This window comes from Microcaecilia unicolor, chromosome 6 (assembly GCF_901765095.1).
Source record: "Microcaecilia unicolor chromosome 6, aMicUni1.1, whole genome shotgun sequence".
Classification (NCBI taxonomy): Eukaryota; Metazoa; Chordata; class Amphibia; order Gymnophiona; family Siphonopidae; genus Microcaecilia; species Microcaecilia unicolor.
Genome location: NC_044036.1, coordinates 185,588,878 through 185,616,574, shown reverse-complemented (window position 1 = coordinate 185,616,574; position 27,697 = coordinate 185,588,878). Strand labels below are relative to the sequence as shown.

Here is a 27,697-nt window from a genome sequence, read left to right as displayed (position 1 = left end):
ATTAATGCTTAGTGTCAATAATTGCTTAATTGGCAATTATCAGTGTTGTTTGGCTTGTTAAGATAATTAAGTTGCATGCGCAAATCCAGAATACATCCGGATTTGCGCGCACAACTAAGTCGCACTATATAGAATCCAGGGGATAGTGCTAAAAGTCAGTGCTACATTCCTAACATTTTTCCCCCACTTTAACACTGCTGTTTCCCGCTTCCCCCCACCCAAAAGCCATCCACTTTTAGGTACCTAGATTTAGGTTTATAAGTTTAGGGTTTCAATCCAAATTAATTTTCAAATGGCCAATTTAGAATCTAACTCCCAGAGTTTGGGACAAGCTGTTTCAAACTTAATTCCTCAACTGAGGTAATTTTTCAGTTGAAAACTTATTTGGCTGAAAATCTACCTACATTTAGAAACCTAAACAAATTACTGATTGTCGTTTGAAAATGTGTCCCTTTGTCCCTAAGGGGTCGGGTAGCAGGGTGTTAACCTCAGGACTGACACTTCACCCAGGTCAGCCATATCAGTCTGATGCAGTCCTGGTTTCAGCCCCACTGACTATGGCAGAATGCTGTCTTGGTACAACTCCATGTTACAACACTAGAAATGCGATGTAGTCCGTTTGGTTTGCCTTGGCTAGGGGTGGTATTCCTCCCTCTCCCCCCCCCCCCCCCCCCCCAATATTGTGGAGGTTCTCAGTCTTTGTTAAGCAGACAAGAAATGACCATTTTCAGCTCATGACTTAGACTTTATTTCCATTTTAACTAAACTGGTAAGAAGTGATCAGCTGTGACAGAGCAGATGGGCCCAGGACCGAGTAGATATTGGAAGGTACACATTCTCAGTCACTGAGATGCACAGCACTGAATAAGCATACTTACCTGATTTTACTACCACACAATTAGTGTTAAAGATGAATTGATTTTTACCAGGAGGTGAAACACTGTCGTGTGCTGATGACCCACTGCTCCTTCACTAGGGATCCGCCACAAAAATGAACCCCTTCCCTGCACAAGAAGAAATGACAGCATGAGGCAATTAAATTCTCACTACTCTTGTCTTCTAATTCCTTATAACCAGAGTCATCCAATGCCATCTCTACCTTCCCCATGAAGAACATTACCAAGCCTTCAGGATTTCACTGAAATATATTCCCAGGTGTACTTTCTATCATCTATACAGTTCCATACTCACTGGGCAGCCTGTGAATCCAGCTTGACCAGGGATTACTTCAGAACCCTCAACCCATTACATAAGGTACAGGAATCAAGGTAGGTTTTATATATTTTTAGGTCTTCTTCAGTTTCTGAACATTTGGTCTTCTACTTAGATTCCATGTCTCAACTTCTCTGCAACTAACTAAGTGAAACGTGTGTGTAAGTGCAATCAATTGGATGCAGAGGTTTTGAGACCTGAATGCCTAAGAGAAACTGGCAGGGTAGGGCTGAGGCACTGCTAGGAAGGCGTGGGATTAGGCATGGCGGAGCATGCTAAACCTCGTGGACCTACCTCTCAGAAATGCCACAAAGTCATCCCGCAAATTTCTCAATCTGCACTTCCCAGCTGTAAAGGACTAAAATACAAGCTGATGCACGCCACCACCTTCTCTTACATGAGCACTCAGTTATGGAATGCACTACCAACAGACTTGAAAACAATCAACAAAATAACCAACTTTCACAAATCTCTGAAGACATATTTCTTCAACAAAGCTTACAAAGAGAACCTACAGTCCTACTAATCCACTTCACTAACCCATCCAACTATGAAAGTCCACCTCTACACTTACCCGCTTAATATTTTCCTCTTTCTTCCCTTACTTATTCTTTGCACATTATTAATTGTATCTGACACCCTGGAATAACAATGTCATAACAAAACTATGTAAGCCACATTGAGCCTGCAAATAGGTGGGAAAATGTGGCATACAAATGCAAATAAATAAATAAAATGAAAATCCTTGGGGTGATGAGAAACACCTATGTCAGTAGTAAGGAAAAGTGGAGGCACTTTTGAATATTGCAAGGAAGGACCCCTTCAGTGTTTGATTCTGATGCAGCTGCACTAGCTGCCTTACCCCAGTTCCTCAGTTACAGAAGATAATTACCTGGAGAGTAATTATGGAGTGTATATTGTGTGCTAAAAAATCACAACAATGCACCAAATAATATAAATATTAAACAGAACAATATTTGCAGTATATACATAGCTTCCAGCCTGCCTAGCCTCCTTTGTTGACCAGATCAGTTTTTTGCTAGATTATCAAATGGCCACTAGGTTCAGATCTGCCAGGACCAGGTGAGGGAGACAAAGGAAGAGATGTCTGAACCTACAGGGGAAGTAGGAAGAGGGAGAGATGCTGGACTGTAGAAGGGGAACGGAGGGAGAGAAGAGAAAGGGACACATGTTTGACCTCCAAGGAGAGGTGCAGGAGGCATGGAAGACAGAAGTAGAAATGCTGGCCCTTGGGGGGTTGGGGGGGAAGAAGAGAGATGCTGGCCCCTGGGAGTTGGGTGGACAGAAGAGATGGAAAGAAGAGAGATGTTGACCCTTATGGGTGGTCAGAGCAGGATGGAAGAAAGAGAAATGCCAGCCCCCATGGGTGGGGGAGTACAGCAGGGAAGGAAGAGAGATGCTGACCCCATGGGGTGAAAGTAGACTGGAGGGAAGGGAGATGAAGAGATGCTGGCCCAGGAAGAAAGGAGGAGTGAGGGAACAAACTGGATATGGGGACGGTTAGGGACCCAGAGGGGCAATGCTGATCAGGCAAGAATAAGGGAGATAGCAGGATGATAGGGCATTTAGACGGGAGATGCTGGATAGGCTAGATAGAGAAAGATGCAAGATGAATGATGGATATGGAGAAAGAAGAAATGCCAAATGGACAAAGAGTTAAGAGAACATAGAGGAAATCAGAAAGCAGAGACTGGGAACAACATGATTAAAAAAATAAAATGACCAGAGGTAGAAAAGGGAATTTTATTTTCTATTTATTGATTAGGATGTGTCAGGTTTTGGAATTTACATCTGCCAGAATTGGTTTTAGACATGGCTGGGGCCTGCAAGAAAAACTTCACTCATAGGCCTTCAATCTCCAGCACAGCGGTGTTGAATGTACAATTTGAGATAAGAATAGCCAGGTCCATGTAGACCTGTATCCTGCTTCCAACAGTGGTCAATCCAGGTCACAAGTACCTGACAGAATTCCAAACAGTAGCAAGATTCATGATACCAATCCTAGGGAAAGCAGTGGCTTTCCCCATGTCTATAGCAATAGCAGACTATGGACTCTTTCTCCAGGAATTTCTCCAAACCTTTTTTAAACCCAGATCATTAGCCACTGATACCACATCCTCTGGCAACGAGTTCCAGGGCTTAACTATTCATTGAGTGAAAAAAATATTTCTTCCTGTTTGTTTTAAAAGTATTTTCATGTAACTTCATTAAGGTCTCCTAGTTTTTGTACATTTGAAAGAGTAAAGAATAGATTTACGTCTAACAGTTCTACACCACTCATGATTTTGTAGACCTCTATCATATCTCTCCTCAGCCATCTTTTTTACAAGCTGAAGAGCCCCAACCTCATATGAGAAGAGTTTCATTTCCTTACCGCCTCATAATCGAAAGTGAAAGATGCCCATATTTTGACCCAAATCGGGAGATGGGCGTCCGTTTCCCGTGGGTGCCCAAATCGGTATAATCGAAACCCGATTTCTGGCGTCCTCAACTGCAGTCCGTCACAGAGACGAACAAAGATCACAGGGGTGTGTTGAAGGCAGGACTGGGGCGTGGTTATCGGCCGAGGAGAGATGGGCGTCTTTAGCTGATAATCGAAACAAGAAGGGCATTTTTGACGAGAATTTGGTCCGCTTTATTTGGACCCTTTTTTTTCAGGTCCAAGTCCCAAAAACGTGCCCCAACTGACCAGATGACCACTGGAGGGAATCGGGGATGACCTCCCCTGACTCCCCCAGTGGTCACTAACCCCCTCCCACCAAAAAAAAACTCACTTTAAAAACTTTTTTTCCCAGCCTGTATGCCAGCCTCAAATGCCGTACCCACCTCCATGACAGCAGAATGTGTTCTATCCTCTGACAGCCTTTCCCTGGTTCTGATGTGGGTCTCGGGTGAGTGTGACACCTTTTCTGTTAAGGGCACTGCAGAGTCACATCAGCAATGCATTGTGGTGGGTGTAGGGTATTGGGCTCCGTGATTCCACTAGCTTGTGTTAAATGCTCATGATGTTGGTAGTTGGTAGGCTCTACTCCCATGGTGCTTTTCCCTCTGCTTACTGGGTCAGAGTGTGCCCTGTTTTGTTTCCGGTAGCCCAAGAGGTAGTGGCCATTTGTGTAAGACAGTTTTAGATCCCTTTCATGTGTTAGACACATTACAGCACTTAGTTCTTACCTTGAATGTTGCTGAAAGAGGGCATTGTACACTATTCTGCCAGCTTGGACCTACTGCTAATCTCAGTACCAGCGAGACTCGTTGCCAGTGGGGCACAACCTCTGATCTGCAGTTAACTGTGAATAAATGTGCTTATTCAAATAAAGGACGTTTTCAGCGACATAAGTCTTCAGGTGTGAACTGCTGTGCCAAGGTTATACAGCAGCAACAAGTCCTGTCCCTGGAGCACTTTTAGTGGATACTGCAGTGCAGGCAGGCAGACCCAGGCCCATCCCCCCCACCACCACCACCTGTAACACTTGTGGTGGTAAATGGGAGGCTTCTAAAACCCACTGTACCCACATGTAGTTGCCCCTTCACTCCTAAGAACTATGGTAGTGTTGTACATTTGTCCCTCTCATGACCAAATGGCTTGGATTAGGACGTTTCTGAGCTGGGCGTTTTTAGTTTCCATTATCGCTAAAAAAATCCCCGACTATCTCAGAAAGGACCAAATCCATGGCATTTGGTCCGTCCAAACCGTATTTTCAAAACGAAAGATGGACGCCCATCTTTTTTCGAAAATACGGTTCATACTGCCCCATCGCAGGGACGTTCTCAAAGATGGACGTCCTTAAAGATGGACACCCCTTTCGATTATGCCCCTCTTAATCATTTTGGTCACACTTTTGAATCTTTTCTAATTCTACTATATACAGCGACCAGAATTGCACACCTGATGGTAAAAGACCTACTGTACTCACAACTGAAAAATTATAGACCCATCTCCTCATTGCCTTTTTATGGCGAAGGTAATGGAGATTACTTTATGAGCAATTAATACATTTTTGGGATTTACATAAGATTCTGGACCCTGACCAACTTGGTTTTCATCCCTAGAAAGGGATCTGGGAGTCATCATTGATAAGACGTTAAAAACTTCTGCTCAGTGTGCTGAAGCGGCTAAGAAAGCACACAGAATGTTGAGTATTATTAGGAAAGGGATGGAAAACAAACACGAGGATGTTATAATGCCGTTGTATCGCTCCATGGTGCAACCGCACCTCGAGTATTGTGTCCAATTCTGGTTGCCGCATCTCAAAAAAGATATAAAGGAATTAGAAAAGGTGCAGAGAAGGGCGACGAAAATGATAAAGGGAATAGAACGACTTCCCTATGAGGAAAGGCTGAGAAGGTTAGCGCTCTTTAGCTTGGAGAAAAGGCGGCTGAGAGGTGATATGATAGAAGTCTACAAGATAATGAGTGGAGCAGAGCGGACAGATGTGAAGCATTTGTTTACACTTTCAAACAACAACAAAACCAGGGGACACAAGATGAAGCTAGAATATGGTAGATTTAAAACAAATAGGAGAAAGGTTTTCTTTACTCAGCGTGTAGTTAGACTCTGGAATTCGTTGTCGGAGAATGTAGTGACAGCAGCTGGCCTTACGGAATTTAAAGGGGGTTTGGAAAGATTCCTGAGGGAAAAGTCCATTGAACATTATTTAAAAAAAAATTTTTTTTTGAGGGGGGGGGGGGGGGGGTTGCCAGGTTCTTGAAGCCTGGATTGGCCGCTGTCGGAGACAGGATTCTAGGCTTGATGGACCCTTGGTCTTTTCCCAGTATGGCGGTGCTTATGTACTTATGCTTATGTACTTATGTTGTTGTAATTGATTGATGTAATACGTATAGGTTTTAGTAATGGGCAAAGCTTTCTATTGGTAACTTTGGATGTTTCAGCAGCATTTGATACCATTAACCATATTATTTTGATAAATAAATTGAAATCAATTGGAATTTGTGGTACAGTATTGAAACAGCTTCAATTTTTGGAACATAGAGGTTTCTGTGTTATTCAGTAGAGAGGTGTGGTAGCTGTGTTAGTCCACTTTTAAAGGTAATCAATAGAAATAAAACAAACATGGAAAAGAAAACAAGATGATACCTTTTTTATTGGACATAACTTAATACATTTCTTGATTAGCTTTCGAAGGTTGCCCTTCTTCTTTCCGATCTGACGAAAAAGGGCAACCTTCGAAAGCTAATCAAGAAATGCATTAAGTTATGTCCAATAAAAAAGGTATCTTATTTTCTTTTCCATGTTTTATTGTGTTATTCATGATAATGATGTGTCAGAGTACAAGTCATTAGTAATAGGTTTCCCACACGGATCCTGCCTGTCTGCTGTTCTTTTTAATAATTTTTTAATTCCTCTTTGTCAACAGCTCAATTGTTTTGGGGTACAATTCAAATTATATGCTAGGGGCATGGGCCCCTGTAGATTTGGCCCTGGCCCCCCGCCGCCAACCCTTTCGACCCCCCCTGCTGCCAACCCTCCATCGCTGTCGGGTACCTTTGCTGGCGGGGGTCCCCAACCCACGCCAGCCGAAGTCCTCTTCTCCGGCGCGGCCACGTTGCTGATCTGCAAGGCTTCTGTTTCTAGGAGTCAGACGTCCTGCACATATGTGCACATATGTGCAGGACGTCAGACTCACAGAAGCAGAAGCCTTGCAGATCAGCAACGTGGCCACGCTGGAGAAGAGGACTTCAGCTGGCGTGGGTTGGGGACCCCCGCCAGCAAAGGTACCCGATGGTGGCGGTGGGGGAGGGTTGGCGGTGGGAGGAAGGGGGGGTCGAAAGGGTTGGTGCCGGGGGGGGGGGGGGGGTCAAAGGTGGTGGTGGTGACGGCGGTGGGGGGGATCAAAAATGGCGGTGGGGGGGTCAGCGCCGCCGGGGGGGGCTAAAATGTGCCCCCTCACCTTGGGCTCTGGACCCCCCTCCCGCTAATTTGGTGCGAGGGTGTACTTGGCTCCACGCACATGCGTTGTTGTGGTGTCTCGCATAGGCTTAGTGAGAGAATGAGCGCTGGACCTGTGGAGAATGGCGCTGGCGGCGTGAAGAGTCTGCCTCAGTGCCGCGTCGATCAGCTGATCAGTGCCGTGGAGAGCGAGTTGCGAGGGTGTACTTGGCTCCGCGCGCATGCGTTGATGTGGTCTCGCATGGGCGTGGTGAGAGAATGAGCGCTGGACCCGTGGAGAGTGGCGCTGGCGGCGGGAACAGTCTGCCTCAGTGCCACGTCGATCAGCTGATCAGCGTCGTGGAGAGCGAGTTGCAGGTGGGCAGCGAAAAAGGAGACCCCATGGAGAGGCAGCTAAGCATTACTGTGCAGGACGCTGAGCTCTGGCTGAGCTTCAAGGAACTGACCAATCCTATTTAATAGAATGCACCTCCAACATTCTGAAGCCGAGAAACCTCGTGTGGTTGGTCACTTCTGCTTGTGACGAACCCGGAAGTACGTGATGGCAATTCAGGAGATGGATACAGAGAGCAGGAATGCCTCAGCCATGCAGTCAGCTTCAGAATGTTGGAGGTGCGTTTTATTATATAGGATATGTGATTATGTAATCTGCTGAGAACTTTGGATCGAGCAGAATAAAAGTTTTTAAACAAATCAATAAATAAAAGCGCACACTACTAAATAGGTGTAGATCAAGCCACCAATTTTACCAACCACTGCTTTGATATGAGCCACACTTGGCTTCTCTGGAAACTGAATTGAAGGAAATGAGCTCAGTTAGTGGAGTCATTTACACAGGATTACTAATCCTTGGACAAAGCAGGAAGGAAACCCTTTCCCAAGGAGGAAGGCCTTGCAAAATTTTGAGCAGATGCTGAGAGACAGCAAATGGCCCTTACCAGAAAAGGCCCAGTAGCTGAGAGGCAGTAGAATAATAGGATAACTCTAACCAGTTCAGGGGGTCCAGGGGCTGAGACAGTGGAACAACACTGGGGACCAGACAGCTCAAGAGGCCTAACAACTAAGACATAGCAGAACAGTGGATGACCACAGGAAGCCCAGCTGCTGAGAGACTTTGGAGTGAAAGAAGCAACTGAGACAGGGCATCTGAGTAGCACTCTTCTTGCACCCCCCCCCCCCCCCCAAGGCACAGAGAAATCCAATGTCTGAGAGGCAGTGGAGCTATCCCCAGAGATGCAGCTCTAGGGCAAGACAGCAGAGCGTTGGAGACAGGCCAAGACCCACAGATCCTGTCAGGACCTACAGCAACCATTAGTTCAGTTCCACTCCTGCATATGGGTGAGATTTGGTGTACAGTGGCAAGGAAAAGAGGGAAGATAATGGGTTAGAATTTGGGGGAGACAAAAGGATTTCCTAATTAAATTATCTAAATGGTTATCTGGTACTCTGTAAGAAAGTGTAAGAGATTCTTGCTGTTCTTTGGATAGTTATTCTTCAAAAAGACTAATATCTCAACAGTTTTAAATGGTCTGTTGGTACTTTCTAGGAACTTAAAATGCATAAGTGAAAACTTGCAAATACTTATAGCTAGACTTTGTACAAAGTCAAACCTGTTTTTTGATTTGCCTATAAGGGAAGGGAGAGAAATCCTACCTGCTAATACCCTTCTTCTTCAGGTGGAGGCACCAGGTATATAGGGACTGCCAGAGCCTACCCTCCTCTCAGATCAGCCCCAGACATAGGGATGTCTCACAGGGGGGCACTACCTAACCTCCCTGTTTATTAAGCCACGTGGCAATGCTGACATAGCCCATTCAAAGTGAATAGGATGTGTTGGCATAAGGGCACGGCAGCTGCTAGCACGACTGTGATGGAAAATATTAAGGATTGCTTTTCAGTCTTGCTTTGACCAATAATACATTTTTAAAATCTTCTGTCTTTGACCAAAAGGGACTTTCCTTGTATATCTCAAACAACAGGCTGGAATGTAAAGAATATCTCAAGAACAATGTATGAGATAAGGCACATCTCAAGAACAGGTTGGAATGTCTCTGAAGCCAGCTTGTGCAGGAGGGAGGCGGGGTATGCTTGAGGTTCGGGAGATAAGCCACCTGGCCAGTGGCAGTGGTTTGTTTACCTGAACTGAGAGCGTGTGACTGAATCCTCATGTACATTCCTTGATAATCTTTAGCTTAATAAAAAGGGGGCTTGTTGCAGCGGAGCTTTGAGGCTCATCTGTGTATAGACGTATCGCGCAGAAAGACTTGTTCCTGGTCATAAGGAGACTTCGGACTTTCCTATAGCCTTCCTTTAGTAATGTACTCAATTAGTGTGTGTATTTCTTAATCATTGTGTAGTTGGAACAATAATGACTTATACACTCTCCAATTAAAGTGCAAATAAAGAGTTTTATTTACCCAATACAAATCTAAAAGAATCTGTAGTATTTTATTTTCTAAGCAGTCTGTGGTGATTAAAGTGAGCAGGCTGCAATACCAGAGCAATACAACGACTTAGTAAACAGAGAAGTAAATCTTATAACTTTCCTGAGACTTTTCTCAAAGTAGGTCACATAACATAAACCCATGCAAACTTTGTACAATTTCCTGCTTACCTATTACGGAGACTGACAGTCCAGGGTGAGTTCCCTGGCTGTCCTCCGACAATCCGTTTCTCGTTGATGAGTCGGTCATCTCTCTTACCACATTCATCAAATAGTACCCCTGTGCAAAGCAGCAAAGGAAGAGACAGGAAAGCTGTATTAGAAAGCCTCTGAGGTCACTAAGCTACAGGGAATGGCAAAAAAAGGACCATAGGAGCTTTTGCTGTTATTTATCCTGCCACTCCACCTTTATCGGCTTCCACAACTCTCCTTCTACCTTCTACTGGATGTTTCCACCCTATACACTGCCTCACAACTGGCTCAGGTCTTCTACTACTCCAGGCTCCCCAATGAGAAACAGCTGTTAGCAGCAATATTTTGAATACTGAGACTATGAACCCATGCATACTCACTGTTTCTGTAACAGCCCCTCATGCTTCTTTCCCAAATCCAAAGGAGCCAACGTAATAATCTGCACTATCCTTTAGCATAACAATTTATTTCCTATTTTTCAGCAGTAAAATTACTGCTCTAAAAGGATAGTGAAATCAACATGCAAACTGTTGAAATCAGAAATTGCTCCCAATATAAAAAGCTGTGCTGAAGTTTGGTGCAGTTTTCCATTTCCCACGCAGCACTGAATCTTAACTCCAGCTCAGAGCTGGAATAAAAATTCTAGCAAGGAGCAAAAGGTTCATCTGAGGTGAATCCAGACTGCCCCAATTTGACTGCCCCTATCAGACCGACCGTTCACTTGTCTATTAGATTGTAAGCTCTTTGAGCAGGGACTGCCTCTCTTTGTTAAATTGTACAGCGCTGCGTAACCCTAGTGGCGCTTTAGAAATGTTAAGTAGTAGTAAGTAGTAGTAGTAAATGCAGCACTTCACCTCAGATAACCCTGGTTGGCATAGGCCTCTGGTGGCCCAAGTTGGCCCCACAGCCACCCACCCTTCCTGGAAAAAATTCCTGATGGTCAAAATAAGCCCTACACCCCTCCAACTCACCTTGATTCTCATTCATTCCTGCCTCCAGTGCTCCAATCTTGCAAAATGACCCATAACAATACATTCTGACATATTGGTGGGGGTAAGCCTGGCAAATAAGGGAAGTGCTTCCCTTATTTTCCAAGTTCACCCCTAGAGGTAGATTAGATTGTACCACTAGAAGTAAGGAGCCACCATCTTGCAAAATTGCTGTGCTGTAAGCAGGAGTGGGAGGGCATAGCTTCTGCCTCCTGACTAAGGTAGGTTGGAGAGGTGCCAGGAGGGAGTAAGGTTATGTGGTGCTCACTTGGGCCATAGAGATTGCTTGTGTTTGGTGTTGGGGGGAGGGGGAGGACTTCATACAACACAGATTGCTTTTTGAGGATGTGGAAGTCAGATTAACACTAGGCCTTAAGGTAATTATACATTTGTGGGCCTCTTACAATGGACCCCCATTTATTTCTTCTCAAGCATCCTCCCCCCCCCCCCCCCCCCCCCACACACACACTTTTCTCCACACTTTACCTCTCCAGAGGTAGGAGAGAAGTGCAGAGGCTAGCTGTGGGAGTGGCAATAACAGTTTGTGAGTGAGCATAGGGACTAGGCAAGCGCATGCTTCAAATGCAGTAACATAATATTTAGAGCTGGAAGGAAATTTTAGGGCAGTCCTAGATTTCTGACAAGCCTATCATGTTGCATTATTGGACTGACAGTGCCGAGTTCAATGGATAGATTCAGGAACTACAAAAGATTGCCAAACATGGGACTGGCCAACAGTGTGTCCCCTCCTGGAACTGGGTAACTTGGCAGCTCTGGAGCAGTGGGCTAAGAACCAGGTAAGTTGGGCAAGTCATTTTCACCTCTCCATTGCTTCTGAAACCAAAGATGCCAAGGGTAGACTGCCTCAAAGTCTGAGATATACTGGTGATGTGTCTGCAGTATAATTTTACAAAGTTTTACTTGCTAGAAAAGCTTCTGAAAGGAAAGAGAGAGAGAGAAAGAAAGTGGGAGAAGTATTAGGGCAGTTTTCAAAGGAATTTGCCCAGGTAACTTAATGGCTCGGTAAATCCTTTGAAAACTTCCCTTTAATTTGCACACAGTTATATTTGCACCAGTGGACTTTTCCACTCCAGCCCAATTTTTCAAAGAGAAATTCAATTTACATGAGACTCTACTCACCAGAGACATAAAAACATACACATACATCTATTCTTGCTCTTCAGTCATACACACATGTGCATGCGCACTCATCCTTCAGACACACACATAAGAGTAGCCATACTGGGTCAGACCAATGATCCATCTAGCCCAGTATCGTGTTTTCCAAACAGTGGCCAAGCCAGGTCACAACTACTTGGCAGAAACCCAAATCGTGGCAACATTCCATGTAGAACCCCAAAGAATAGCAAGATTCTGGAATCCTAAAGAGTGACAAGATTCCATGCAGAATCTCTGAGTAGCAACACTCCATACTACAAATCCCAGGGCAAGCAGTTACTTCCCATGTCTGTCTCTACAGCAGACTATGGACTTTTCCTCCATGAATTTGTCCAAACCTTTATTAATCCCACACACACAAACTCTCTCTTTTTCTCTTTGGTGGAACTGTGCTGATGTCTATTGTTCATATGCTCATTCAGTCATTTCCCCCACATCCATCCACCGCTGCCTACCCTCATACAAAGTCCATGCATTTTCTGCCAGCTCTTTTCCTCATTCTGCAGCAGCAGCAGACCCCTCATGCTTTCCCGCATTCCTCTTACATTTCTATATCTTCTATTCTTCTTAAATACTCACCTCCCCTGTGATGCTTATTGGTTCCACTGGCTCTCTCAAACACCCTCCTACCTGTGACTAAAGCAGTCTTCCCATTGCTGGATCCTACAACAGTCTCTGTGCTTGATTAGAGGCAGGAATGGAGAGATCCCCAAAGCTCCAAACAACACTATTCTGAACAAAACTCTGAAATCTCTAACCACTTTCCATCTTGCCGATAACTCTACTGAATCACTCTCCTCCACACAGACTTTAGCCACCTCTTTCAAGAACAAAATCATTGCATTGCAACCTTCGGTGGTTGCCGAGGCAGCTGTGGAAGCTGGGGAGCTGTGAAGCCCACATGGCCAGTTGTCCTGCATGGTGCAACAGCAGAGGGAAAAGGATCAGCTGCTCGGAGGCTGCCGAGACATCGGTGGATGACTCACACGCCCCAATAGCAGAGGCAAGGCAGTTTGGTGTTGCAGAGGCTGCCAAGACAGCTGTGAACGATGCCCTCTGCTCTGGCCTGAGACATGAGGGAACTGTGGAGACCCAGCGATCAGCCCGCGTGCAGCAGAGCACTCGAAGCCCAAGACGATTCAATGAGGGCTCGTTCGGCAAAGCCCACACCGTGTGAGATGGACCGGCGCCTGGGGATTACCAAGGCATCGGCAGATGACTTACACCGCAACAGCAGAAGTGAGATGAATCAACGGCCCAGAGACTATCGAGACATCAGCGGACAATGCAAACATCACATTGAAAGAGATGAGACAGATCTGTGGCCAGGAGGTCACTGAAACGGTGGCAGACGACATCCCTACCCCAACCCAAGTCACAAGAGAGCAGTGGGTACCCAAGAGTCAGAACCGCGTGACGTAGAATGCCAGAGATTCACACACCGGCACCTGAACCACCAGAACTTGAGCCTCCATAGCCGGCAACAGTGACACTGGTACAGAACCACCTAGTAATTGGAGTCTAGCAACCCAGGACTGTATGTACTATATTGTATTACTTATTCTCATTACTACATTTATTATATTGAATTCCTGCTAGTACAAGTGCTACTAGCAACCTCTATATTTACTATATCGCATTACTAACTAGCTAAAAAAAACTAATGCATCTACTGTATTACTATAATACTGTATTCACTATAGTACCATGCTAATGTATTTACTGTATTACTATTCAGCTCAAAAGCCACTAGCAATCTGGTATCACAATATCTAGGCCACACATATGACTCTTAACCTAATCCCCACAGCCCTACAACCTTGAAAATGGATAAATTCGGTATTTAGAACTCCCTACTAAGAACTACCACCATGTGGTAGCCACAAATGCTCTGCCAATCCCTCTTGGGCACTATGATGGGAAACCAACCTGAAGATAGGGGCTTTAGCCAAATTCCCGTCGTATGTAATATACCCAAAAAACATAGGGTTCGAAAACAACTGACACTCAATGGCAAGTATCTGACAAACGGCACTAACACCTGCTCATTGAATACCACTCCAGACCACGACCAACCTACCAAGCTCACCTTGCAGGTAGACACACTGAAAGCCCCTAAATGGCCTAATTCTCAATCTCTCTTGAGCCTGACTAAAAATCCTCTCGTTTAGATCATACAACTCACTTAACTCCTGTTCCAGCAATTTGTGTCAATGCTAGATCCATGGGGAACAAGGCCTTGCTAATAAGGGACCTTCTGGAATCCTCAGATCTGGGCTGTTTATCTCAGAAATGTGGCTTACAGAAGTCAACAATCCAATCATACCCCAGTTATACCCCCCTGGTTATAACTTCCTTCATTCTCCCAGACAAGGAAAAAAAGGGGGCGAACTTGCTCTCATAAGAGCTTTCACTAGTCAGTTCAGGAGTGTTCCCAGAATTGGAATATATGTTATGCAAATTGGCGTAGCTACGGGTGGGCCCAGGCCCACCCAATTTCAGCCCAGGCCCGCCCAGCGCCAACCCCAGCTCCCATTGCCGGCCACTGCTGCTTTTCCTGATGAGCAGCAGGGCCGGCGCTACAAAAAGAAGCAGCGCTCAGCTGACTGAGCTGAGCGCAAACGACAACTCACTCGACAAGAAAAAATGTTTTTTACAAAACGCGGCACCGCAGGCAGCCTCGAAGCATTGGCTGCTGGCTCTGCAGGCTCCGCCCGTCTCTTACGTCACTGCCCCTGGAGCGAAGCAGGGGCAGTGACGTAAGAGACGGGAGGAGCCTGCAGAGCCAGCAGCCAATGCTTCGAGGCTGCCTGTGGTGCAGCTTTTTTTTAAAAACATTTTTTCTCGTCGAGTGAGTCGTCGTTTGCGTTGGCGCTCAGCTCAGTCAGCTGAGCGCTTCTTCTTTTTGTAGTGCCGGCCCTGCTGCTCATCAGGAAAAGCAGCAGTGGCCGGCAATGGGAGCTGGGGCTGGTGGGCCTGAATCGGGAGAGGGAAAATGGATGGCAGGAAGGCAGAGAAAGAGGGAAAACGGAAGGATGGGGCGAGAAAGAGGGAAAACAGATGGGAGGATGGCAGAGAAAGAGGGAAAATGGAAGGATGGGGAGAGAAAGAGGGAAAACAGATGGGAGGATGGCAGAGAAAGAGGGAAAATGGAAGGATGGGGAGAGAAGGAGGGAAAACAGATGGGAGGATGGCAGAGAAAGAGGGAAAACGGAAGGATGGGGAGAGAAAGAGGGAAACAGATGGGAGGATGGCAGAGAGAGGGAAAATGGAAGGATGGGGAGAGGGAAAATGGAAGGATGGGGAGAGAAAGAGGGAAAACAGATGGGAGGATGGCAGAGAAAGAGGGGAGATGGATGAAAGGATGCAGAGAAAAAGGGGAGAGACTGGAAGGATGTGGAGAGAGAAGGGACACTGAACAGAAAAGGGTAGAGAGATAGACACTGGTTAGAAGGAGGGAGAGAGACATTAGATGGAAGGATCAGGAGAGAGGGTAGATGGGTGGAAGGATGGGGAGAGAAAGAGGTAAGACGCTGGATGGAAGGGTAGGGAGAAAGAGGTGACATGATGAAAGGATGCAGAAAGAAAGAGGGGAGACTATTGGAAGGATGGGGAGACAGAGGGGAGAGAGTGGAAGGATGGGGAGAGAAAGAGGAGAGCTGCTGCATGGAAAGGGGGAGTAGTGAAAGATTGGAGAATAAGAGGAAGGGGCATGGGGAGAACAAGGGTGAGAAAAAGATGAAAAGCCATAAGTAGATGAAGGAAATTAAAGAATGGATAGTAAGAATTAATTAAATCTGGACACAGAGAGAGGCAGAAAAATATTGAAGAAAGCAAAGAAAAAGGAGAGAAAAATGACAAATGGCCAGGAAACCCTGGCAGAAGAGTTAAGCGAAAACAAAGGAAAGCAGAATCTAGAGACTGGGAGCAACACAATGAGAAAAAGTAAATGGCCATACAACAAAGGTAAAGAAAATAATTTTATTTTTAATTTAGGATAAAGTAATATGGTGTTAATAAAGTTTCAGAGACCAATACTTCCTTCCTTAGGTCAGGAGAGGATACCGTAACAGCATTATACTGACCTGAGGCAGGAGGTTTTGGCCTCTGAAAGCTCACTGAAAATGATTAGGCTATTAAATAAATTGTCTGAAATCTGATGCACTGAAAAGCAGCACTTTACCCTGTGTGACAAATGCATCTGAGTGTGACTAAATTTTGCTGGGGGGGGGGGGGGGGGATAGAGAGAAAATTTTGTGCCTACCCACTTTGGGTTCAGGCCCACCCAAAATTGGCAGTCTGGCTACGCCACTGCTATGATGACTCTACAGATGCCAACCAGATTGCCCTACTCCTCATTTACCGTCCACCTGGATACTGGACTAAAGCCGAACCTACGATATTGGAGATCATCTTGTCCACAATGTCACAATTTTCTAGAGTAATTGTCTTGGAAAACTTAAACTTGCATCTAGAGGATGATGATGGCATCAATGCTCATTACCATGTTTGAAGAAGGCATAACCCATGAACAAAGTCATGCCTTAGACTTTCTCACTTCCTATCCCACTGACTTCATTGGCTTATTTGAATGGAAGCCTATACCGTGGTCTGATCACTTCAAACTAGACTTTACTATCAAGATACAGCCCCAGCATCAACCTTTCAAGCAGATATCCTCCAAAGGAAAAATCAATGAACCCAGCTTCTGGACAGAACTAAAAGACTCCCTCACCCCTGAAATCCCTCCACAAGAATCGCTAAAATCTTTCTGGGACATTTAAGTCTTATCAGTACTGGCAACATTGCTCCAGTTACCATCAAAAAAGTTAAGGCAGTTTGGAATTCTCCTTGGTTCTCATAAGAACTGTCTCAGCTGAAACTGAACTGTCGTCATCGAGAAAAGCAATGGAGAAAAAGTAAGGCCACCACCAACAAATCCAACTGGAAACTCGCCTTTCATCACTATAAATAAAAGATACCTGAATCCAAACGCAACTACTACAGTAGCTTATTGGCCAAGAATATCGTTAACAACAAAAAATTATTCACCCTCGTCAGAAGTCTAACCTCTACCAACACTGTCAACAATAAACATCAAACATTCTAGACCTAGTCCTTAGTGGAGCGCATGATTTGGTGCAGGAGGTAATGGTACTGGGGACACTTGATAACAGTGATCATAATATGATCAGATTTGACATTAGCTTTGAAGTAAGTACACATAGGAAATCAAATACGTTAGCATTTAACTTTAAAAAAGGAGGCTATGATAAAATGAGAAGAACAGTGAAAAAGAGGAGCAGCTGCGAGGGTAAAAATTTACATCAGGCATGGATGCTGTTCAAAAACACCATCCTGGAAGCCCAGGCCAAATATATTCTGTGTATTAAAAAAGGAGGACCGAAGGCCAAACAACAGCCGGCGTGGTTAAAAAGTGAGGTGAAGGAAACTATTAGAGCTAAAAGAAAATCCTTCAGAAAATGGAAGAAGGAACCAACTGAAAATAATAAGAAACAGCATAAGGAGTGTCAAGTCAAATGCAAAGCGCTGATAAGGAAGACTAAGAGGGACTTCGAAAAAAAGATTGTGTTGGAGGCAAAAACACATAGCAAAATTTTTTTTTAGGTATATTACAAGCAGGAAGCCAGCAAAAGAATCGGTTGGACCGCTAGATGACCAAGGAGTAAAAGGGGCGATCAGGGAAGACAAGCCGTAGCGGAGAGATTAAATGAATTCTTTGCTTCGGTCTTCACTAAAGAGGATTTGGGTGGGATATCGGTGCCAGAAATGGTATTCGAAGCGGACGAGTAGGAGAAACTTAATGAATTCTCTGTAAACCTGGAGGATGTAATGGGGCAGTTCTACAAACTGAAGAGTAGCAAATCTCCTGGACCGGATGGTATTCATCCCAGAGTACTGATAGAACTGAAAAATGAGGTTGCAGAGCTATTGTTAGTAATATGTAATTTATCCTTAAAATTGAGTGTAGTGCCGGAAGATTGGAGGGTGGCCAATGTAATGCCGATTTTTAAAAAAGGTTCCACAGGAGATCCGGGAAATTTTAGACTGGTTAGTCTGACGTCGGTGCCAGGCAAAATGGTCGAGACTATTATTAAGAACAAAATTACAGACCATATTCAAAAGCATGGATTAATGAGACAAAGTCAACATGGATTCAGTGAAGGGAAATCTTGCCTCACCAATCTACTGCATTTCTTTGAAGGGGTGAACAAACATGTGGATAAAGGGGAGCCAGTTGATATTGGGTATCTGGATTTCCAGAAGGCGTTTGATAAAGTACCTCATGAAACTCTCCAGAGGAAACTGGAGAGTCATGGGATAGGAGGTAGTGTTCTATTGTGGATTAAAAACTGGTTAAAAGATAGAAAACAGAGAGTAGGGTTAAATAGTCAGTATTCTCGATGGAGAAGGGTAGTTAGAGGGCTTCACCAGGGGTCTGTGCTGGGGCCGCTGCTTTTTAACTTATTTATAAATGACCTAGAGATGGGAGTAACTAGTGAGGTAATTAAACTTGCTGACGACACAAAGTTATTCAAAGTCATTAAATCGCAGGAGGATTTTGAAAAATTACAAGAGGACCTTACGAGACTGGGAGACTGGGTGTCTAAATGGCAGATGACGTTTAATGTGAGCAAGTGCAAAGTGATGCATGTGGGTAAGAGGAACCTGAACTATAGCTACGTCATGCAAGGTTCCATGTTAGGAGTCACCGACAAAGAAAGACATCTAGGTGTCGTCGTTGATGATACGTTGAAACCTTCTGCTCAGTGTGCTGCTGCGGCTAAGAAAGCAAATAGAATGTTAGGTATTATTAGGAAAGGAATGGAAAACAAAAATGAGGGTGTTATAATGCCTTTGTATCGCTCCATGGTGCGACTGCACCTCGAATATTTTGTTCAATTCTGGTCGCCGCATCTCAAAAAAGATATAGTGGAATTAGAAAAGGTGCAGAGAAGGGCAACGAAAATGATAAAGGGGATGGGACGACTTCCCTATGAGGAAAGGTTAAAGCAGCTAGGGCTCTTCAGCTTGGAGAAAAGGCAGCTAAGGGGAGATATGATAGAGGTCTATAAAATAATGAGTGGAGTTGAACGGGTAGATGTGAAGCGTCTGTTTACGCTTTCCAAAAATACTAGGACTAGGGGGCATGCGATGAAGCTACAATGTAGTAAATTTAAAATGAATCGGAGAAAATGTTTCTTCACTCAACATGTAATTAAACTCTGGAATTCGTTGCCAGAGAATGTGGTAAAGGCGGTTAGCTTAGCGGAGTTTAAAAAAGGTTTGAATGGCTTCCTAAAGGAAAAGTCCATAGACATTATTAAATGGACTTTGGGAAAATCTACTATTTCTGGGATAAGCAGTATAAAATGTTTTGTATTTTTTTGGGATCTTGCCAGGTATTTGTGACCTGGATTGGCCACTGTTGGAAACAGGATGCTGGGCTTGATGGACCTTTGGTCTTTCCCAGTATGGCAATACTTATGTACTTATAACATGCCCCTCCTCTCAAGAACTGCCGACTACTTTGCGAACAAGATCAACCAAATCAGAGATGACCTAGCTAAAAGTATTCCGACAGGGAAAATGAATAACATTAGAAAGATCTATAGTACTCAGGTCCAGACTCGGGCTCAGAACCAACATAGGGAATCACAACAGATCAGATATGGGATGTCTTTCAACCCCTATTGGTAAAAATCATGACTGCAGCATGTGTTCGACCATGTTAGAACAGCAATGTTTCGTACATCCACAAACAGCCCAGGAGTACTTATTGAAAGTCAACACAGACTGCAATTTGAGTTATGTGATTTACTGCATTATATGCCCCTGTGACAAGCTCTACGTGGGGCAGACAACACGCCCTCTTCGTGTCCATCTGACAGAGCATAAAAGCACGATTAGTACGAAGAAAACCACTTCACCCTTGGCTTGTCACTGCAGTAGCTTCAATCACACTTTTGAGCAGCTAAGATGCCTAGTTTTACAGCAGATAAGGGAATCTCAGAATCACATTGGCATCAATAGAAAGTATCTGCTTCTCCAGTATGAGCAATGGTGGATTTTTAGTCTGAATTCGCTAGCACCGGCAGGCCTTAATGGGAGAATTAAGTGGTGTCATTTCTTCAAATTAGAAGATTTTGTTTTACCTATATGATCATTATTTCTTTAACTAAAGGATCACCGTTTCCTTTAAATCATTTGATCACTCAATTTTTCGACTTATTTTTTCAACTACAGTATCATTGCTCATATGTAAATTAGTGTGTGTTTCTATTTAAATATCCCGCTACTTTAGTTAGCTTTATGACAGTGGTATTTACCCCTTCAGTCTTCCATGTTGATTGGCCATCTCTAAGCATGGCGTCTGATGTAGCCGGCTTTATATAAGCGGCCATTTATTTTTTTGTCTTCACTTGTCTTCTGAATAACGATTGATGCGGAGGTACTATGGCATTTTTAGCCATTTTTTGACTCTGTCAACAAGTGCAGATGATGATTGTCTTTTCTTTTTCCTAGAATACACACGGACCACTGAACCCTGAGGCAGGTCCACGAAACGGCGGCCATGATTGGTCGTGGTCGAGGTGTAGGAAGAACCTGCATGATAAAACACCTAAGTTAAGTGAAATTCGGTGTAAATCTTGCTGTATCTAGTGAAGTAACTGAACTGATAACACCATTTAGATTTGCTACAGAGGTTTTCTGGCCAATGATGAAGAAGTCCAGCCCCTTAAGCTTTGTTTGTATGCTGGGGGCTTCTCGAGGTCTTTCCTCTGCATAAATTCAGACATTTATATGCTCCATTTTTGAGATCTCCCTACTGTCTAGATTTTTACCTGTATCAACAGGGAGACCACCTCCTGTTCAAATCAATAGTTTTCAACCCCTATCAACAGAAGACATGAAATTACTGTTACTGAAATGTTCATGCTCTTTGTTCGTGATCTTTGGCCAGAATTCCTATTCCAAACCATTCCATCTGATATTCTTCAATGGCTAACAGGCTGTCTCAACTAGCTACTAGAATCAGGATCATTCCCTCCAGGCATGGGCAACTGAAGGGTCCAGGTCTAGATATAACCTCAGCTTCGAACTACCACCCAGTGACCAGCATCGCCCTCTTCACAAAAATCCTAGAATCATACATAAGCAAACAATTTTCTGTTAACTCTTGGGTGAAAGGAAATCACTTGAAGTTGAATGTAACAAAAATGCAAATCCTGAAATTGTCTGGGTGTCCGATGACATCCCTGTTAATTTCAATATTAATGATATTTCCATCCCTATTGTCAGTGAAGTACAATATTTGAAAGGCCAAGTTCAAAACATTATTTGGTTTCTTTTTCTAACTTGCATCAAATCAGGAGACTAAAAAATCTTTTTAGTTTAGCAAATTTTAGATAGGTGATCCAACCACATGTGATTAGTCCTTGTTTTGATTACTATAATGGCTTGTTAATTGGACTGCCTAAGGCATTCTACACATCATTACAAGTAGCTCAAACTGCAGTAGCCAGAGTTCTTGTTGGTTGCCCCTGATTTTTTCATATTACTTCAATATTTAAAAGATTTGTAGTAATTTGAGGATATACCAGCCACTTTTGACACTTTTAAAAGTTCCCTCCTTTCATAAGGTGAGACTGGAGGAACATCGACTGGCCATCCTATATAATAATTCTCACCTCCAACAAGATGTGCCTGGGACCATGCCTGCCGGAAGTGGTCTGCTAGGCAGGCAGCACTGACCTCAGTGACATCAGTGACAGACAATTTGGCAAAGCAAAACAATCTGAGTGCTGGCCATTAGGACACAGGGTTGATAGGAGAGTTTTAAAAGACTGAAGGAACCGAAAGTGTTAAATGGGGGGAGGGGGAGTTCTGAACCACTGAAAGACATGAACATTTGGGAAAGGAAAACAATCTGAATGCTGGCCATTAGGACACAGGGTAGATAGGAGAATTTTAAAAGACTGAAGGAAACGAAAGTGTTAAACTGGAGAAGGGGGGTGGAGTTGTGAATGACTGAAAGACATGCAAATTTGGGACAGGAAAACAATCTCAATGCTGGCCATTAGCACACAGGGTACATAGGAGAGTTTTAAAAGACTGAAGGAACCAAAAGTGTTCGGGGGGGGGGGGGGGGGGGGGGGGGGGGGAGTTCTGAATGAATGAAAGAAATGAAAATTTACGAGAGAAACACAATCTGAATGCTGGGCATTTGTACACAGGGTAGATAGGACACTTTTTTTTAAAAATGAAGGACGTGAAAGTATTACATCTTGGGGGAGGGGTGAGGAGGAAAGCGTGGGGTATACGGATACTGGGCGTTAGGGCCATGGGGGTACATAGACTTTTGAAAGCCTTAAGGAACCCAAAGTGTGGGAAGGAGGAGGAAAAGGAGGGGAGTGAACCAGTGGCGTTGCGAGGGCAGCTGACACCCGGGGCAGGTCGCCGCTGCGCACCCCCCCCCCCCCCGGGTGCAGCGCGACGCACCCTCCCCCCTCCGTAGCGCAACACCCCCCCCCCCCCGCGAGAACATACCTGGAAGGCGGTGAGGGGCGGGTGGGCAGACCAATCCGCCGAGAGCACGCCGCTGGGGGGGTGTCGGCGCCTCGCTGGTTCCCTACTCGCTCTGCCCCGGAACAGGAAGTAACCTGTTCTGGGGCAGAAAGAGCAAGGAACTAGCAAGGCACCGACACCCCCCAACGGCGTGCACCCGGGGCGGACCGCCCCACCGCCCCCCCTTCCTACGCCACTGGAGTGAACAGGGTGAGGGGCATTAGGAACAGGGGAGGGGGCCCTGTCACACACTCTCATTCTCACACACACACTGTCACACAGACAGTCTCACTCTGTCACACACTACTACTACTACTACTACTTAACATTTCTAGAGCGCTACTAGGGTTACGCAGCGCTGTACAATTTAACAAACAGAGACAGTCCCTGCTCAAAGAGCTTACATTCTAATAGACAAGTGAACGGTCGGTCCGATAGGGGCAGTCAAATTGGGGCAGTCTGGATTCACTGAACGGTAAGGGTTAGGTGCCAAACGCAGCATTGAAGAGGTGGGCTTTAAGCAAAGACTTGAAGATGGGCAGGGAGGGGGCTTTCACTCTGGCTCTCTCTCTCAAACATACACACTCCCAGGAAAACCTTGCTAGTGCCCGTTTCATTCGTTCCAGAAACGGGCCTTTTTTACTAACATAAAACATAGTAACATAGTAGATGACGGCAGAAAAAGACCTGCATGGTCCATCCAGTCTGCCCAAGACAAACTCATATGTGTATACCTTACCTTGAATTTGTACCTGTCCTTTTCAGGGCACAGACCATATAAGTCTGCCCAGCAGTATTTCCCACCTCCCAACCACCAGTCCCGCCTCCCATCACCGGCTCTGGTACAGACCGTATAAGTCTGCCCTCCCCTATCCTCACCTCCCAACCACCACCCCCTCTTCCCCCCAACTGCTCCGCCACCCAATTTCAGCTAAGCTTCTGAGGATCTATTCCTTCTGCACAGGATTCCTCTATGCATATCCCACGCATGTTTGAACTCTGTTACCGTTTTCATCTCCACCACCTCCCGCGGGAGGGCATTCCAAGCGTCCACCACCCTCTCCGTGAAAAAATACTTCCTGATATCTTTCCTGAGTCTGCCCCCCTTCAATCTCATTTCATGTCCTCTCGTTCTACCGCCTTCCCATCTCCGGAAAAGATTCATTTGCGGATTCATACCTTTCAAATATTTGAACGTCTGTATCATATCACCCCTGTTCCTCCTTTCCTCCAGGGTGTACATGTTCAGGTCAGCAAGCCTCTCTTCATACGTCTTGGAACGTAAATCCCATACCATCCTCGTAGCTTTTCTTTGCACCGCTTCCATTTTTTTAACATCCTTCGCAAGATACGGCCTCCAAAACTGAACACAATACTCCAGGTGGGGCCTCACCAACGTCTTATACAGGGGCATTAAAACCTCCTTTCTTCTGCTGGTCACTCCTCTCTCTATACAGCCTAGCAATCTTCTAGCTACTGCCACCGCCTTGTCGCACTGTTTCGTCGCCTTCAGGTCCTCAGATACTATCACCCCAAGATCCCTCTCCCCATCCGTGCCTATCAGACTCTCCCCGCCTAACACATACATCTCCCTTGGATTTCTACTCCCTAAGTGCATTACTTTGCATTTCTTCGCATTGAATTTTAATTGCCAAACGTTAGACCATTCTTCTAGCTTCTTCAGATCTTTTTTCATGTTTTCCACACCCTCCGGGGTGTCCACTCTGTTGGAAATCTTGGTGTCATCCGCAAAAAGGCAAACTTTACCTTGTAACCCTTCGGCAATGTCACTCACAAATATATTGAACAGAATGGGCCCCAGCACCGATCCCTGAGGCACTCCACTACTCACCTTTCCCTCCTCCGAGCGAACTCCATTCACCACCACCCTCTGGCGTCTGTCCGTCAACCAGTTCCTAATCCAGTTCACCACTTCGGGTCCTATCTTCAGGCCGTCTAGTTTATTTAAGAGCCTCCTGTGGGGAACCGTGTCGAAAGCCTTGCTGAAATCTAAGTAGATGACGTCCATAGCACGTCCTTGATTTAATTCTCCCGTCACCCAGTTTTTAATATTACAGGCCTAAACTCTGGAACACATTACCACAGGAACTGAGAACAATTCAAAGCACTGAGATATTTAAAGAGCTGAAAACCTTCTTCTTCCATCAGACTTTTGGGGTAGACTAACTTTTTCTGGAGCACATTAAATACATTGGCATATTTTTCAAGGAACACTTTTAAATCTTATATTTTTGTTTTTTGTTTTTTTAAATTTTATTATGTTGTTTTATGTAGTTTGGTTAGACTTTACACTATCAGGCTTATTTTCAAAAGAGAAGGATGCCCATTTTTCGACACAAATCGCAAGATGGGTGTCCTTCTCACAGGGTTGCCCAAATCGGCATAATCGAAAGCCGATTTTGGGTGTCCCCAACTGCTTTCAGTCGCGGGGATGACCAAAGTTCCCGGGGACATGTCGGAGGCATAGCGAAGGCGGGCCTTGGGCGTGGCTAACACATGGGCTTCCTCAACCCACAATGGAAAAAAAAGGGCGTCCCTGACGAACAATTGGACAACTTTACCTGGTCCTTTTTTTCTTACGACCAAGTCACAAAAAGGTGCCCAAACTGACCAGATGACCACGGAAGGGAATTTGGGATGACCTCCCCTTACTCCCCCAGTGGTCACTAACCCCCTCCCACCCTAAAAAAACATTTTTTGCCAGCTTCAAATATCATAACCAGCTCCACGACAGCAGTATGCAGGTCCCTGGAGCAGTTTTAGTGGGTACTGCAGTGCACTTCAGGCAGGCGAACCCAGGCCCATCCCCCCCTACTGTTACACTTGTGGTGGTAAATGTGAGCCCTTCAAAACCCACCAGAAACCCACTATACCCACATCTAGGTGCCCCCTTCACCCATAAGGGCTATGGTAGTGGTGTACAGTTGTGGGGAGTGGGTTTTGGGGGGCTCAACACACAAAGTAAGGGAGCTTTGTACCTGGGAGCAATTTATGAAGTCCACTGCAGTGCCCCCTAGGGTGCCCGGTTGGTGTCCTGGCATGTCAGGGGGACCAGTGCACTACGAATGCTGGCTCCTCCCACAACAAAAGGGCTTGCATTTGGTCATTTCTGAGATTGGCGTCCTTAGTTTCCATTATCACCGAAAATCTGAAACGACCAAGTCTGAAGACGACCATCTCTAAGGACGACCTAAATGTCAAGATTTGGGCGTCCCCGACCGTATTATCGAAACGAAAGATGAACGCCCATCCTGTTTTGATTTCCCCGCCCCTTCGCCGGGATGTCCTGCGAGGATGTCCTCATGAAAACTTGGGCACCCCTTTCAATTATGCCCCTCCACGTGATCTTATGAATATTATGTATGTAACTCTTGTTATCTGCAGAGAATTTGTAAATTGTGTGGGCTATACATAATGTAAATAAATTACTGCAAAAATCTGACTGCTGAAAAAAGTCAGACAGTTGACAATTCTAAGTCCTGAGCAGTGATGTTCCTAGGTCGGCTGCCACCCGGGGCGGATCGCCGCTGCGGACCCCCCCCCCCCCCCCCCCCCCCGCAGCATCAACACCCCCCGGCGCATCAACATACCCTGCATCAACACACGCTGCTGGAGGGGTGTTGGGAGCAGCCGCGCGGCTGTCGGCTCCGCTGGCTCCCTCTGCCCCAGAACAGGAAGTAACCTGTTCTGGGGCAGAGGGAGCAGGGAACCAGCGGAGCCGACAGGTGCGCGGCTGCTCTCTGCACCCCTCCAGCAGTGTGCACCCGGGGCGGACCGCCCCCACCACCCCGCCTTTGGTACGCCACTGGTCCTGAGCACATATCACAGGGCACCGCTAAATGTTTGGGCCTCTAGGCTCATGCCTGGTTTGCCTATTCTGGCTCTGGATATAGGGTTTTTTAGGGTCCATGTGGATCACCAGAAATTGCTTTTTTTGGAAGAATAGAGGGCTTCAGTGCTCACTTCAGCTACCAGGGATTGAATTTTTGAGGTCATGCAGGGCTTCAGGACCCACTTGAGCCACCAGGGATTAAGTGATGAAGTCTTTTCTCCTTTCCTGTAAGTGTGAAGAACCTGTCTCTCCATTCAATAGTTAAAAAACCCTGATGTAGAAAATAGTAGAAGATTACCACATCAATATGTTTTTTTTTCTGTCATAAGAATATTAGCATTACTATACTGGGTCAGACCACAGGTCAATCTAGCCCAGCATCCTGTATCCAGTAGTGGCCAAGCCAGGTCAAAAGTACCTGGCATGATCCCAAAAACAGCAAGACGCCATGTTATGTATCCCTAGGTCTACCTTAATAATGGTTTATGGTCTTTTCTTCCAGGAATTAGTCCAAAGTTTTTAAAATCAGCTAGCTAACTGCTCTTACCGCATCCTCTGGCAATAAATTCCAGAGCTTAACTATGCATTGAGTGAAAAAATATTTTCTCTGATAAGTTTTAAATATAACACCCCCCTGTTTACTAAGCCGTGCTAGTGACTGCCGTGTGCTAATGCCGACACAGCCCATTCACTTTGAATACAAAGTCTTTTTTTTTTCTCCACCATTTAGTGTATTCTGTTTAAATCTCAAATTCTGGAGCCATAGTAGTATCTTACAGGCTGTATTTTTTTTTTTTTTTTTGGTATGTAGTGTAACTTGAACAAGGTGAGACCTGTGGGAAGGAAGAGATTTTTTTACTGCGGGAACAACTTTTTACCGTTCCCATGGGGTGGTAAAAAGTTTTGTTCCTGTATTTGCTGTGATTGTCGACGCTCCTGGTGACAGGCCCTCCTTGCCCCCCCTGCTCCCCCCCTCTAGGCTTCCCTGGCTAGTAACTCTGGGGAGCTAAACTAGAACCCTAAACTAGAACCCAGTAGTTCATGCTGTGGCCCTGCAGGAACTGGCCATGAAAGGGCATTCTTATACCTAAGGACTAGTTTTATGGGTCCCCCCCAACTTGTGAACAGAAAAGAACCCCTACCTGATGCCTTAAATATTATTTTGTTCACCTTAACTCGCTGTGTGGAATCTGGGTGCCCAGATACGGATACAGAATAGGCTCTCACTGCAGATCACTGGGATGCCTAAATGGAAGTTCCCCCTTTTACAACTGCCCCATATGGGCTGAATATCGCTGCTATAGGATTTT

At 45.3% G+C, this 27,697-nt stretch overlaps 1 protein-coding gene across 4 annotated transcripts in view; it reads right to left on the bottom strand.

The window, feature by feature from the left end:
* MST1 (macrophage stimulating 1) overlaps nucleotides 1-27,697 on the bottom strand; it is a 149,230-nt gene that overhangs the window by 37,163 nt on the left and 84,370 nt on the right. For all 4 annotated transcript variants that reach the window (XM_030207142.1, XM_030207139.1, XM_030207140.1 and 1 more), the window contains exons 13-14: nucleotides 9,756-9,864; nucleotides 927-1,004 (exon numbers count right to left, since the gene is read on the bottom strand). In XM_030207142.1, coding sequence (XP_030063002.1) covers nucleotides 927-1,004; nucleotides 9,756-9,864 — 187 coding nt within the window. The remainder of the gene's footprint in view (nucleotides 1-926; nucleotides 1,005-9,755; nucleotides 9,865-27,697) is intronic.